Source organism: Epinephelus lanceolatus, chromosome 20, assembly GCF_041903045.1.
Source record: "Epinephelus lanceolatus isolate andai-2023 chromosome 20, ASM4190304v1, whole genome shotgun sequence".
Lineage (NCBI taxonomy): Eukaryota > Metazoa > Chordata > Actinopteri > Perciformes > Serranidae > Epinephelus > Epinephelus lanceolatus.
Window position 1 is genome coordinate 378,830 of NC_135753.1, and position 16,104 is coordinate 394,933.

The window sequence follows — 16,104 nt, forward strand, 5'->3', positions numbered from 1 at the left end:
TTTGTGAATTCGGCCCTGAGTGTATTTATGTAGTTCTATGTAGAGGACTATATAGCCAGGTAGCACACATACATCTGGCCAACGTCGACCTAAGGACGACACATGGGGCCTTAATTTTTAACATCTGACAAGCGTCGGCCGCATGGGCAAATATCTTTAAATTTAATACTCTGTTGTCCCAGCTTATCAAACGTCTCTGTTACGTCGGCTTTGGGTCGGCCCATAACTGCCCACGTATGGAAGTCGCCACGGAAGGTGGAATTTCATCTCCACGATCTTTGTTTGAAACTGAGCTCGCAGGTTGCAGCATCTCATCTCAGTTGGTTTCAGGTAAGCTAATTGGAATAAATCGGCAGAAAATAGCTATGTTGTTTATTCTGTGACCGTTAAAAGAGGTTCCTGGTGAGGCACGACTAGGTGTATATGGCTTAGCACAGGTCCCCACCAGCTGTCGTTAGCTGTTAACTAGTTTAGCTCATGTTAGCTAACAGGCTACAACTGTGGTGTTTTCATTTTATTTTCCCTAGTTGGCGTTATCTGCTTATCTGGTTATCCTGAGCACTCGTTCTGGGTTAAAGTGGAATTGCCTGGAGCTCCCACCCGTGGTCCCGGGCAGGGCTCGAGACTTGGGACCCACTCACCTATGGTCCTGCCTGGCCTGACCTCCGTGGCCCTCCCTGGACGGATGCTCAAGTGTGGGTGAGAGGAGCAGAGAGGACTGTGGAGGTCAGGCCGGGTGGGCCGACACTGTGTATCCCAGAACAGCTCAAGTGTGGGTGAGAGTGGCGGAGAGGACCGCAGAGGTCAGGCCGGGCGGGACGACACTATGTATCATCTGGCATGTGGCACACGCATTCACCTTCCATCTTACGGTCTCACTCTGCCCAACCAATTCTCACGCCAGTGACGAACGCTGGAAAAAAGGCTGGCACCTGAGTATTTTAAATTAATTTCAAACAGCCAGTGCGCCGGGTGGGTGGAGTTGAAGTTTGCAGCCAGACTTCAGAGAGGGGAGAGGAGAGGAGAGGAGAGGAGAGGGTCAGACTCCGCCTGACCGGCATACTGGTTGAGTGAAATGGAGTGAAGCCAAATGTTTCTGTGGAAAACTGCTCTCTGAATTGCTTGTTTGCTAGTTTCAAGGGAAAAAAAACTCCTCCTTAATAAGACCTTGTGCTCACTATTGCTTTGCACATATTTTTTTAATCTTTATTGCTACAATAGAAAGAGCAGGTTCAGGGAGGACAAAGTGGCCAGCAAGGATGATCATGCAGGGTCTTCACAGGTGAGGAGAGATTATAACTGGCTGAGAGAAAATATCTATAGCATAAAAGTGACTTTGAGGTTAATTTTCCACAGCGATTTCACTACTACTCTTCCTAATTCTATTTCAAAATTTTGCTTTCCACATATTTTTTTTAATCTTTATTGCCACAATAGAAAGATCAGGGTCAGGGAGGAGACAGTGGATCAGAGGATGATCATGCAGAGTCTTCACAGGTGAGAAGAGATTATAGCTGGCTAAGAAAAAATATCTATAGCCTAAAAGTGACTTCGTGATTAATTTCCACAGCTATGTCAAAAGGCATTTGGAGAGCTTTGTAAATGTCAAAAATTAAATGAAATGGCCTTGGTCTAGGCACTCTTAGACTTGCATAGTCTAGAAATATATCATGAAATGCTCTTTAGACTACAATAATACATAAAATATATTATTATTCCCAAAATAATATTTAAGTTAGATCTTAATCAAAATATATTCAACCATTTCAACCATGAATTTTGCTTTAAATCCAAAATGGGTCTTGTGTCTACAAAGTAATAGGCTATATGCCACATAGGCAAGTCCTAGTTTCTGGTTTTAACTAGTTCAGTCACTCTGAGCTGAATGCAGGTTCACTTGTGAAGGCACTGTGAGTCAGGGTGGCTTTGAATGAATGTAGGTATTGCCCATCTCCAGAATGCTACCACTAAACCCACCAGAATGCAGGAAATCACATCTACAACATCCAAAATTTTCTGGGGGAGGTCCCCCACACCCCCACTATACCACCATTGTCTCTCTATGTACAGTATTTGTATGTAAGGTTTTAGGTCCTATCCACCTCCAGCAGACACCCCAAAAATCCGTTAGGAAGCGTGGGGATCAGGATCGCATCTGTCAAAGTTGACAAAGCTTTGTCAGTTGACAAAAATTTTATGTGTCGGCTTAAATAACGAAATTGTGGTTGGCCCCGCTGAATCTCACTCCAAGGTTTTTTGAAAAGTTGGCAATCCTCTACTGGAAAAGATCAACTCGGTGCCCTTCCTATACAGTCCTGTCGTTTGCTGCATTGCATGATGGGGAATAGTGCTTGGTGAGTGACCATCAGTTGTACGCTACTTTTCATGCTGTATTGTGGGATATTTTGAGTCCACTATATAGGGTATAATAACTCCCACTATACACTGGGACAGCACTACAAAATGGCAAACTCACTATATAGAGGACTATTTAGCAAATACTGAGTGATTTCAGACATAGCCATGGACCTGAATAACCCGTTTATGACTGGGTTTTTTGGAGTATACAGCGTATGTGTTTGAGCAATGTGTTTGTAAAAAGCCTCATTCCAGTTATGAGAAACCTGAATATGCTGGTAAGAGTACTCCCAGAGAAACCAGCACACTCTTACATGTTAACATGTTACCCCAATTATTGAGGACTGCCACAGTTGCACCGTCTCACTTGTGGGGTGATGAAGAAACAGCGTTCAGTCTTTTGGTAATGAAAGAGGCTGTGTATGTTCATGCGCTTCTCCCTTGTCACAAGCAGTGGTAGTGACTGGCCTCAGTGTGGACGACAGTGTCATGAGAGTACCGTAGCTGCTTTCAGTAATAACATTAACTCTGCATGTATGTACGGTAAGTGTGTGTTGAGAGAGACATGGATTACTCAGAACAGAGAGATGCTGGTGATCAGAGCAAAGAAAAGAGCAGTGTCATTGAAAAGGGGTAGGAAATGCACAATACAGTGTAGACTTTAATATTTCTTCCGGCACTCATCTACCACTGTCACCTTGTTTTTGTAAACATCACAGGTGCTGGCGCCGGGCTGTGAATAACCTGATTGCTTTGTGCTCATGTAAACAACATATCCTTAATAAGATCATGACCAGATAAGCCTCATAATGTGTTTATTTATGGTCATGTAAATGAATTAATGAGGAGCTAAGGTGGACGTTTATTGAGACAGAAATACAACAGGAAAGAGGAAGTGTGAGAGACAGAGGAAAAGAAAGCATAAACATGGAAAGAGCAGAAGGAAATGAAGCCAGTGTTATTGATGAAGACACTGCAGTGGTCATATTTCACAGCACCCTGTACACACTGCTAGTTTCACTGCGTCAACATGGCCCCAGGCTCTACAGAGGCCGACCATTGTGCTGCTCAGCCTCTCAGTCCTGCAGAGACAACAGTCTTTCGCACTACCTCACCCGTGTTGCTAAAGACAAAGTGGTTTTATTTTTCTGCCTGCGATCTGGCTCTTAGCTCCACTGATCCATCATGGGGGTGAGGAAAACAGATGATATGGCTGTTGCTAAGCAACACACCCACACCATCTTGCCTCTCTGCTGCCCTTCTCTCCAGAATCCTGTTTGACTGCATGACATCACAATATCCTCGCATTAATGTTATGATAGGAAATGGCGACATGCAGCTTGGTGTAAACAGGTCAAGCATCATGACAGCATTCACAGAGCATGACTAAGGGTCACTATGGCAACAGCAATGGCTAATACACACACACACACACACACACACACACACACACACAATCAAACACATACTTTTGCAGATCTGCTGCCCTGTGCATCACTGAAATCCAGCTTGGTGAACAAATTCTGGACACTGCCACTCCATCTACCAGGCTACCAGCTCCTACAAGCGCACCATGTCAACAACAGGAGGAGTGATCTACTTCTACATAAACAAAGGTAGGTGTATAGATGTCACAGTGTTTAAGAATATAGCAGTCCTCATCTAAAAACTAATTTAATTGAATGTATACCCTTTTATTCAATGTGGGTATAGAGTATCTCTTGTTAATATGTTAGTGTTACAACACCTGGCTGACCAGATTACTACCATGGAGAAAAACATGCCAACTCCCTGCTCATTGTTATTAGGGTCTTTAACAGAACAAACCTCAGCCACGAACTGTCAAACACAGATAACATGATAAAATGATAAGTGTCCCACCAATAACACATTGGACCACTGCTTCATCAGATTAAAGGATGCAGCTTTGGGATTCTCTGGTCACTTTCTTGTTCATCTCCTCCTGATCGACAGGCAGAAACTAAAATCTACTAAGCCTGTGGTAAAGACTGTGGGGAGATGGACCAATGAGAAGAAGCTAGAGTTACATGTCTCCTTTCACTGCACTGATTGGAGTGTTTTTGAGGTTGCAGCTACAGACCTGGATGAACTCACTGACATACAAGACAACTCATACAACAACAACAAACCTTGGTTTACACCAAAAGACAAACAGCTTCATTAGGCCAAGGAGGAGGCCTACAGAAATGAGAACAGACTTCTGTACAATTGGGCCACACACATTCTGATGAAGGACATCAGAGGAGCTACTCTAAAAACAGGTCTTCAGCCAATGACCCTGCATCAGTGTGGAGGAGCCTGCAGGACACCACCAGCTACAGGAGAACATGGCTGACAACCCCAGTGTTTCGTACTGCAGGTTTGATAAGCCCACCTTCACACCCCTCAACTGACATCACACAACCACCTTGAGGATCTGTGAAGAGGATGTGTGTCCACTATATCACAGACAGGAGATCAGGTGGGCACCCAGACCAGATGATGTGTCTCCTTCTTGTCTGAAAGTCTGTGCTCACCAGCTGGCTCCGATCCTCACACAGCTCTTCAACAGATCACTCGAGCTGTGTCAAGTCTCCTCCTGCTTCAATCACTCCACCATTAACCTGGTCCCAAGGAAACCTACCCAAACAGGACTAAATGGCTACAGGCCTGTTACCTTGACCTCTGTCGTCATGAAATGTTTTGAGAGACTGGTGTTGGCCCACCTGACGGACATCACAGGACCCCTGCTGGACCCCCTGCAGTTTGCCTACCCGGCAAACAGGTCAGGGCTTATGGGGTCAACATGGGACTGCACTACATCCTGCAACATCCCGACTCCTCAGGGACATATGTAAGGATCCTGTTTGTGGACTTTACCTCAGCATTCAACACCATCATCCCAGACATCGTTCACACCCAAACTGACAATCAGCTGACTGGACCTCCACTTGTCAGTGGATCACTGGGGTGTAACGCCTCACAAAATTCATGGTTTGGTTCCATTCAATACAGTGGTGTCACAGTTCAGTATATTTATGATACAGCAAAAATAGAAACACCAGAGAAATTTCCTGGATGAATGAATAAACATCTTTGTGAAATGCCACAGTCATATCAACACAAGCAAAATAGCCATCACCCTAAGGTACCTTCCAGTATTTCTGGTCGAATCGGCTATGCGGCCCGCCAGCATTTACTGCTCACTGCTGTGGGTGAGGTGCTTTGTGCTAACCTTAGCTGCTATTAGCTGGCAAACAAGAGGCAATAGCCACACAGCGGCTCGTTCCTCAGGTCAGGGATCATGTACGTTACTGGGCTATTGTGTTAGCTGCTAAGGAGAGTCTTCAGCTGCGCGGCGGCTTGTTCTTCGGCTCGCTGTGTTGTCATCCACCACTCTCTGTCTCCATCATCCTTCATAATTAACAATGAAACCAAAGTGGCTACAAACAGCAGAACTGTAGGTTATCAGACAATCTTCTATTTTTGGTCTGGTAATGGTGTTACTAACCATCTTGTAATGAGCTAGCTTAACATAGCTGCCTCCCAGTGTCTTTCACTGGAGTAGAATGTTCTGGTTTGGCGAAGGGAGGGGCAGACAGCATGTTGCCTGTTCCATCCTGTGGGCTGCTTTGTTGAGTGCAGTGACACTGAGAACATTAAATCAAACACAGTTTAAGCTGTATATTTTGTTTTCCAAATGTAATAGGATAGTTAATTGTATAGCTCAGTTTGCAGTGTGTACCAAACTGATAGCCTCGTACCAAACAGTTCAATATGAATATTTGTACTGTTACACTCCCAGTGAGCACTGGTGTCCCTCAGGGATGTGTGTTTTCCCCACTGCTCTTCTCCTTCTACACTAGCGATGGCACCTCAGGAGATTTGTCACCTAAACTCAAAAAATATGCAGACGACACAACAGTCATCAGCCTCATCAGGGATGATGAGTCTGCATACAGACAGAAGGTTGGACAGCTGACCCTCTGGTGTGGTCAGAACAACCTAGAGCTGAACACTGTTAAAACTGTGGACATTACAATGGACTTTGAGATGAGCCCTCTAACACTGACCCCACCCCTAGCCCCCCACTGTACTCAGCAACACTGGAAGCCATCAGGTTCTGGGATCCACCATCTCCCAGGGACTCTAGTGGATGTTCAACATTGATGCCATCACGAAAAAGACTTAGTAGAGGATGTGATTCCTGCACCAGTTCTACACTGCAGTATTCAGTGTTATTTAAATCATGGACAGGGACAGACTACAATGCACTGTCAGGTCTGCAAAAGGAATTACTGGTACCAGCCTGCCCTCCATCCAGGACTTCTACACCTTCAGATTCAGAAAGCCCACAGGTAACATCACTGCAGACCATCACACCCTGAACACAACCTGCTCCACCCTCTCCCCTCTGGGAGGTGCTACAGAACACTGTACATCAAAAAAACAGACACAACAAGGCTGTCACTATGATTAACACTTAGCACCAGTCCATAGTGTCAGGAACACTCCCTGTGCAATAGCCCTATAACCCTTTAACACCAAACACCCACCCTTTAAATTCCATATTGTCAAAGTTTAACTTAACACTGTAAACTTGTGAATATCTGTCAAACATAGTCCAAGCATGCTGTATATGATGTTTGTACTGCCATATCCACCTACCACCTACCTGTACATAAGGCAATGTTACATCTGTCCTTCCATATTTATTCCAGCACCATTTGCACTTTGTACCTTTGCACTATTGTGCAACTGTTTTACATTACATAAACGGTAAATGGACCTGCATTTGTACAGCACCTTTCTAGTCATCCGACCACTCAAAGCATATTTTACACCACATGTCACATTCACCCATTCACACACACATTCATACACCGGTGGCCGAGGCTACCATTAAGGTGCCACCTGCTACTCGGTTTTTAACACACTCGCACACCGATGGAAGCATCATCAGGACCAATTTGGGGTTCAGTATCTTGCTCAAGGATTGGTGGATGACCCGTTCTACCTCTGAGCCACAGCCACCCCACATACATGGTGTTGTAGATGTTTCTATAGTAGTCAAATGTTTATAGGAGTAAAGTGTTTGTGTTTACCTAGTCCAGCTTTATTGTTCTTGTTTTCAGCTGTATGTCTATTTTGTATATGAACGTTGAAAGCAAAGTAAGACCAGAGTCAAATTCCTTCTATATATTTACATATACTTGGCCAATAAAGCTGATTTTGGTTCCTCTGATTGCCAAATTTCCTTTCTAGCATTAAGCCCTGAAGGCACATTTCTCCCAACAGTGCTTCTACTGCTAGCTCACCTAGCACCACTGAGCTTCCTTCTGCACCGTAATGAAATTGGTGGGTGTAGTTTGGCAAAAAGAAAATAATTCCTACATGAAATTGTTTTTTTTTTTCATGAAAGTTTTTGGGTTTTTTTTGCGCTTCGGGCACGACAAGCTGAGTGCCACCTAGCTCTATTGTATTGGAGGGAAGGCAGGCATCTTTAATGCAGATATCTCCATCAATGGGCAACTAACACCAAAACAATCTACAGTGGATTGATTAGCAGTACTACAGGTGAGAGTTCAAATATGTATTTTTGATTTTGGATGAACTGTCCCTTTAAAACAGCCTCCTCTATGTGAGAACACCTGATCAGTGGCCAACAAGCAAATCTAAGACCCCTGATTTAGCTTAACTATCAGAACAGTTGCTATTGTTGCTGCAGTCTGTGCATGACATTAGAGAAAACAGATTTATTGTGCAAGTCCAACCAAAAATGGACTTTTACTCCTGCATGTATACAGTCAATCGAACCCAAACAGATAAAGAAGCTGATAACAACATGGGGAAATCTACATCCAGAGCTGTGGTTTTTTTTAGACAGACAAGGAAACAGAGTTCATACTGTGTCAGCTGAAAGAGTTAAATATTTTTAAATACATGGATGGGAGGAAAACAGGGAATGGCGACCTATTCAACAAAGGGGTGGAACAGCTGGATGACGCTCGATTGTTTGGTCTGTGACGTAATAGGTCAACCAGAAAAAGGTCCAATACTGAAAAGCTGAAAGGGGGCATATCACCACCTATCGGAGTAGTAGAGTCAGACAAACTTCAGTCAATAAACCGATTCGATTCCTCTCCTGTGCTTGTATACTGGGACAAGGATTGTAGTCCAGTTTAATGGACTACTCGAGCTATAACTGTAGCTCGATCTAACTGTGCATGTAAACACACTGAGTATCATCATGGCAAATTCATGTAGAACAAACACCTGTGTCAGAGGAGTGAGGAATCAAATCAATTGTAGTTGGTAATAAAAGCAGATAAAACATGTTTGGAAGGTATTATGGGCATTAGTCCACAGCACTGCTTTCATCAGTACAACAGTCATGTCATACTCACTAACAGGTTGAATGATATTACATTATGTTACATGTTTTACATTAATGTTATAATACATGACACTAAATTAATCATCGTAAAATAGGTAGATCAAATCAGCACACAATAGCCCTGTCTATGGTGTTCAATTGAAACAGTTGTATGTTCAGAACACAATTAGTTCTAATTGATCAGTGTGTTAGATCACCTGAAAGCTCTCTGTTATATTACTGCTGCTTCTCAAAGGGTCCCATCGTCCAAACCAAAAAAACATTTTCCCAAACTAGAAGTGCTCCATATCAAAGTGTATTCTGTGGATCATCCAAACTAATTGTGGACACCATGTGCAGAAGATAATCAAACAATAAATTAATCCTGCAAACAATTCTTATGTGTGCATCCAACGCCTAATCTATCTTATTTCTTCGTGCCAGAGCTCCACTGTGAAAAAAACATTAAATATACATCAGTAAGCCCACATCCACATGAATGTTTCCTGACATGCGCACTCTAACACCAAATGTGTTTTCATCTGCCACTGAAAATAGACCCCATCAAATTTCTTCCTGTTTGAATAATGCTAGATAAAGACTAGAGTGTCCATCTGTACTATCGAAGTACTGACCTTTTTTGACAAATGAAACTATGTGAGAAGTTTTTGAATGACATCTTCAGTTGGATCGAATAGGCTTGGAGCTGACAGCCACAGACAGGATAGGGAAATCAGAGGGTATTAAGAGACAGACTAATTGTTGGTTTGGGTCTTTTTATGGAATTTGTTGACAACTAGTAAAACATAGAATAACATAAGCTACCTTCAAGCATCACAACCTGAAGTGCATCACCATCATCATATTGGGGTGTCTAAAATCACAGAGAGTGATACCTGAAAACCTGATGAATGAAACCATCTGCATTAGTACACATCACTTTTGGTATTAGAGAAAACAATGTTTCTCTACATTCTGACAAACTCACTCTTTACAGCTCATATACAACAAACAGCTCTGGTGTCTCTCATGTTTCTGATGACACAAATATACACAATTTACCCATTCTCACACAAAATTATGTTGGTTCTCCTCCTGGTTGTACCTGTGTTCTGCTTCTGCAATGTTGGACCCCCATCAGTCTCAGCAGCCCCACTCATCAACAGGGCAGTCCTCCTCTGCTTCTTGGTCCTTCTGTGTTTCACTTCATCTGGTCTTTTTGTGTGTGTGTGTGTGTGTGTGTGTGTGTGTGTGAGGAAGAGAGAGAGACAAAGAGAGAGACAGAGAGTATTGGTCTGTGTGTGTGGGCTCTACTGGAAGGCCAGCAGAAACATGAGCACCACATTGATGATGATGAGCAGCATCATGATGAGGAACACCACCACTTTCTGGGTCTCTGGGGGGAGGTTGCAGCGCAGCATAGTGTTGAAGAATCCCAACCTCTGCCTGCTCCACCTTCCTGAGCCGCTGCCGCGAGCCATCAGTCCCCTGGCTTCCTCCTCTTCCTCCTCCTCAGCACCGCTGCCCCTCCCCCGTCGTCTTTCCCTCAGCGCCGAGCCTCCACACCACACCGCGTCACCTCGTCCTCCTCCTCGGCTATCTCCGTCGTTGTCCTCTAGTACTGCTCTCCTCCTCCGCTCTGCCCCAGCGGTTGCCTCCTCTGCTTCACCTGCCACTTTGCCAATGCCCAGCGTTGCCCCGGCCTGCCAGTGGAGGCTGGGTGCCTATCTGTGTCAGCGTGTGTGTGAAGCTGCGCGCTGTGAGGCTTCTTGTGTTTTACGTGCTGAGCACCCCAGCCTCCCCTCCCCAAACCCCCGTCCTCCTTTACTCCTTTTCTCCTCTTTGAGGAACAGGCACCTCCCCTCTCTTTCTACTTTCGATCTTCCACCACTCTAGTTTTTTTTCCCTTTGGTTCCTCCTCTCCGTGTCTTAGTCAGGATGTCAGAATAAAAGGCAGAGAATGGGATGCTGCATCTCTGTTGTTCGTGCTCATGCCTCCTTGTCTTTTCCTTCCTCCCCTTTTATCCCTCTGTCCCCTTGTTTTCCGGCCCGCTCTCCTCTCACGCTTACCTACATATACTCAGTCATTTTTACCTCTCAAACCAACTGGCCATCTGTTCTTCCTCTGGTTTGTTTTTTTCCTCCTCTATCACTCCGTCTCAGCCCACGTTTTCCCCGCTCAGAGCTCCTGCTAAAATGGTGCTCGCTGCTCTGCCTGGAGCTGTGCTGCTTCAGCCATCCATCTAAGCATCAGAATCACCCTCTTTTATTTTTTTCCTTTCCTTCCCTTCCTTTTTTGTGTGCCCACCCTTGCATAGCTGGCAGCCAATCAGGATGCAGAGTGTGTCACCGTATCCTGGATACCAGAGTAGTTGAGGCAGGGCCATAGCAACCCCTGGGTGGGTGGGGGATTGGAGTGTTTGAATGAGAGGAACAGAGGGTGGAGGCCATGCAGAATAATGGACGGATGTCAAGATAAATGGATTGTGTGCATTTGTGTGCATGCATTTGCAGTGCTTTATGGTTGAGTGCTGTTTGCTGCATTCACATACTGTTCATTTGAACTGATCTAGCAAGGAAATAGCAGATTGATATGAAATCTGGCAATAGTCTCAGAAGAAAAATCTAATTACAAAGTAATTTATACATAAGATAAGATAAGAGATTAGAGAGAGGTGCAGTACTGTACTTAGAGGGAGAAAACTGTTGCTTCTAACCTGCGGTGCAAAACAAAGAGAATGAATGATGCAACATTCAGTGGGAGTGAAGGAACCATTCAGACAAACAACAACATACAAAACAATGTACAAACATGCAGTGCATGGCTCTGTGCTTGTCATGTTGAGCTGGGGGACAACAGAGTGTGGAGCAGTCTGACAGTCTGGGGGGAAAGGCCTTTGCTGAGTCTGGAGGATCTTGCCTGGAAGCTCTGATACCTTTTTTCAGACAGCAGAATGAGGGTTCTATGGGAGGGGTCCTTTATGATCTAAGTAGCACTTTATTGATCCCTTACTGGGGAAATGCAATTTTTAAAATTTGTTATTATTCATTACACACACACACACACACACACACACACACACGTGCCTGGAGTCTTTCTGATGGGTGTGTTATTCATGGCTACCAAGGGTGCATTGAGGTCAGTGCCTCAACAGTGTCAACAGTGATGGCCTACAAGCCCTGCATCCTGCACGTGTTGTTTTTGTTAGCTCCATATTGTCTGTGCATATGTATATGCCATCTCCCTGGATTCAAAGCACTACCATGGGTTTTTAGCCAACATATTCTCACTCCGACGTTGTCACATATGGACATTTAGTCATGGACTTTCCCATGGGCGTAGCGGATGCAGGGTACATGTGGGACATGTCCCCTGCACTTCCTGTATCTGTGCCCTTCATCCCCCACACTTTTTACAGCTGTTCCATTGTTCAATTTGGTTTTAATATGTGGTAACGTGTTTTCTGAGCCCTCTTTAAATGTTTTGTTGTTAAATGTCTTATTTTTTTAATCTTTATTGCTACAATAGAAAGAGCAGGGTCAGGGAGGAGACAGTGGAGCAGAGGCCAGCAAGGATGATCATGCAGGGTCTTCATAGGTGAGGAGAGATTATAACTGGCCGAGAAAAAATATCTATAGCATAAAAGTGACTTTGAGGTTAAGTTCCACAGCAATTTCACTACTTTTATTCCTAATTCTATTTCAAAATTTTGCTTTCCTCATTTTTTTTAACCTTTATTGCCACAATAGAAGAGCAGGGTCAGGGAGGAGACAGTGGACCAGAGGCCAGCAAGGATGATCATGCAGGGTCTTCACAGGTGAGAAGGTGATTTAACTGGCTGAGAAAAAATATCTAGAGCATAAAAGTGCCTTTGCGGTCAATTTCCACAGCTATGTCACCACTACTATTCCTAATCCTATTATAAATTTTACTTTGCACATTTATTATCTATATCACTGCAATAGATAGAAGAGGGACAGGGAGAAACCAGGCAGGTATGAGTACAGGGACCTGACAGCAACACCAATTATCAGCCCAAGGCTTCACGGGTAAGGAGAAATTATAACTGGCTAAGGAAATGTCTATAGGATAAGAGTGACGCTAAGATTAATTTTCACAGCTATTTCAGAACTACTTTTATTTATACTCTAAAATGTTTTTGTCTGTATTGCAATAGGTAGCACAGGGAGAAGGCTTAAAAATATTTGATTAATTTTGCACATCTGTGCTGTCATATTTGACTAAAATGTAAAATACATCTTGATGTTGATATGTTTAGTGTTGTGTCACTTTCTGTCTTCATGCCATTAAATTAAATTATGTGGCTTATTACCCTGTTACCTTGTCACTTCCATTCCATTTTGTGTGCTAATAACTTGCTAAAAGGAATGGTGTTTTACTGAACTTTACGTGTTCAGTGTTGTCATTTGGCACTTAGTTATCTGGCTACTTACCCTGTAGATGCTCGAGGGTCATTCCGTGTCAACTCAACCCAGAGGCGGTCCTGGCTAGTTTTACGCCCTGGGCGAACCATCCCTCGGCGCCCAAGTAAAGAACAGTCCCTCCATAAGTAAAGAACAGTCCCTAAAGTGCAGTGAGGTTTGTGGGCCGTTACCTGCCACAAAGAGAGAAATGTGAACGGCTTGTTTCTCCTCTGACACGCCTAGGGTTGGGATCTGGATCCGGTTCTTTTTTGGAACTGGGTCCAAAGTTTCGGTTCCGGAACCGGTTCCATCACATTTGGAGTAACGGTTCCTGCAAACGGTTCCTAGATTGTTAAAAAAAAAAAAAAAAAAAAAAACGTCACGTGCATTTCCATTAGAGTGCGGCACTGGCCGCATATTTCTGTCCGAACCTGACCGAGCCAAACATTATTTAATTACTAAAGCACTGAGTTTGTGTCACACAGTAGTTATGGTTACAGGCTTTAACAGGCCAGGTGTGTGCCGTGGGTGCTCAGCGGAGAGGAAGACCTCCGTGTTTGAGATGGGAGCGGGTGGCAGGAGGTCCACTTCCAGCGAGAGGAGAGGGAGAAATATAACAAAATAAGATAAATTAGGAGAAACCTGTCTCCCTCTTTTATTTTATTTTCAGCATTTAATCAAGGCGGAGGCGGGCGGCGGGAGGTCTGAGACTTCCAGCGAGGGGAGCGGTAGAAACAAACAGCCAATGTGTGTGTGTGTGTTCTGTTCAGGTGTTGTCACGTAACTAACAGTGGCCAAGCATTAATGCATATAAGTATTTTTTATTACATTGCTGTGGTTAATTTGAGGTAATAGTGTTACTGTAGAAATCAGAGAATCACTTTTTGTTGTTATATATTCTCAGGGAGGTGATACAAGCTCTAAATCTGAAATACACACCACACACAAATGTGTATTTTCATCTAATTGTACTGTGCAACAGTTAGAATAAAGTTTTTGTATTTGTATGATTGCATTTGTGTTTATTATATACTTGTTTAAGTATAGCAAGTATAATGAATATAATGTAGGAATCGGTAAGGAATCGGAATCGGTAAAATCCTAACGAGTCCCAACCCTAGACACGCCACATACCTGTGTGCCGCCACGGCTCGGTTGTCCAGGTACTACTGGGCAGTCATGACACCAACAAAAGAGGAAATTACTGGACCTGGAGTCGGACTTCTCTGTCGCCGGTAAGCCGTTATCTTGCGCCGCAGAGCACTATGAGCCTCCGGCGTATTCCTGTCTGTGACCCCTGTTCAACCCACAACCGCCAGGATTTGCCTTTCTTTTCTGCTGCTGGTTGAAACGTGATAATAGGGGCGCCCCAGCGCCCGCTCTATGAACTTGACGTGGAAATGAGCGGAAGTCTAGAAAACTTTTTTTTTTTCTTTTGTTTTTTTTGGAGGGCGCTCGTCCGCCCTCACAGAGATTGCACCCTGGGCGGTCGCCCACATTGCCCATAGCAAAAACCGTCCCTGACTTAACCAGAGTTTGGCAGCTAAAACTTTAGACTTTGATAGTATATCATTTTAAAGAACTAAAGTTGGTCCCCTGGTGCTGTACTGTGGCTGTGTTCTCTTTAGCCGCTAAGGAGAGGTGCAACTGAATGCGAGAGGATGATAAATCACTCAGTAGACCTCTGAACAATTTGTCACCCTCACTTCTGAAATGATGGCTACGCCCCTGGACTTTCCACGTCAACATAGCAATCAGTCAATCAGTCAATCAATCAATCAATCAAACTTTATTTATAAAGCACTTTTCATACAAACAGAATGCAACACAAAGAACGCAATAAAAGCAATAATCCCCCCCCCCCCCCCCCCCCCACACACACACACACACACATAAATTCAGAGACTGTAATGGTAAGGACTAAACAGTAGCGGACTATTATAACAGCACTCATAAAAACTGTAACTGAGGAAGATCTGTCAATAAATAGGTCAATAAATAAGTTAAAAATAAATAAGTAACGAAACAGAACAATCTGCCAGCTAAGTAAAAATGAAAGCAGATTAATAAAAATAAATAAATAAACAATAATCATAAATATTATTAAATTTAAAAAATAAAATGAAAAACAAACAAACAACAACATAGTACAGCGGATAAGCTCTCAAATTATGAGGAATTGTGCACTTTTTGAAAAAAGCATGAAATTTCTACCATAGGTAGTACATACCATAAGGTTTATTTTCAGATGTGGAGGGAAGTCAGATTTGACCTCTGAGGCCCCGGAGAGGTCAAATTCAAGATGGCCACCAATAATATTTAAATATGCTTAACTTTGGAACCAAACACAATAGAAAAGACATTTAAGGTGTCATTTCCAACTAAGTTTAGGGTGCCCACTCAGTTAGTGATACTTTTGAGATCAATGGAATTCAAGAAAATGCATTTAGGTCAAGGTCAAGGTAAAAAATTGCTTAAAAAAAACAAAACATTTTCCCCTCTTTTTTTTAAATTTTTTTTAATGAACCCCAAAACATATTTCAATTACTTTTTACTCTCATGTATTATTCAGTAATTAGTTATCATTTACTGGGATGTGTGGTTATTTTTTCCTGCTAAGCACATCATTATCAGCAGATGGCCCTCTAGAGCATCAGTAGCTAATGCCATGTAGTCAGTAGGCAACATGATGAGTAGGCTACAGTATGCACAAGTGACGAGACAGAGAGCGGACATAAATATCCTACCAGGTAAACTGACTGACTATGTACAGACAATGGCCATGTTTCCCAGTTAAGAGTGATCTTAAGACTTAAGAGCACAGTTAAGAATGTCTTTGGTAAGAAGGGTTGCTAAGATACGAGTGTTTCCCAGATGCGTTCTTAATGCCCTTCTTACGATCTTAAGATCGCTCTTTAAGAAGCTCTTAACAGGAGCTGGCCACT

The 16,104-nt window shown here is 43.4% G+C and overlaps 1 protein-coding gene across 6 annotated transcripts in view; it reads right to left on the bottom strand.

Moving 5' to 3' along the window:
* Positions 1-16,104, bottom strand: part of arhgef4 (Rho guanine nucleotide exchange factor (GEF) 4) — a 463,081-nt gene that overhangs the window by 67,808 nt on the left and 379,169 nt on the right. The window contains exon 1 of one of the 6 annotated variants that reach the window (XM_078162708.1): positions 9,840-11,033. The exons of 4 other annotated variants lie outside the window; for them this stretch is intronic. In XM_078162708.1, coding sequence (XP_078018834.1) covers positions 9,840-9,872 — 33 coding nt within the window. In that variant the 5' untranslated portion in view covers positions 9,873-11,033. Of the gene's footprint in view, positions 1-9,839; positions 11,034-16,104 lie in introns of those variants that run through there. One more of the 6 variants, XM_033638703.2, reaches the window with a different exon arrangement.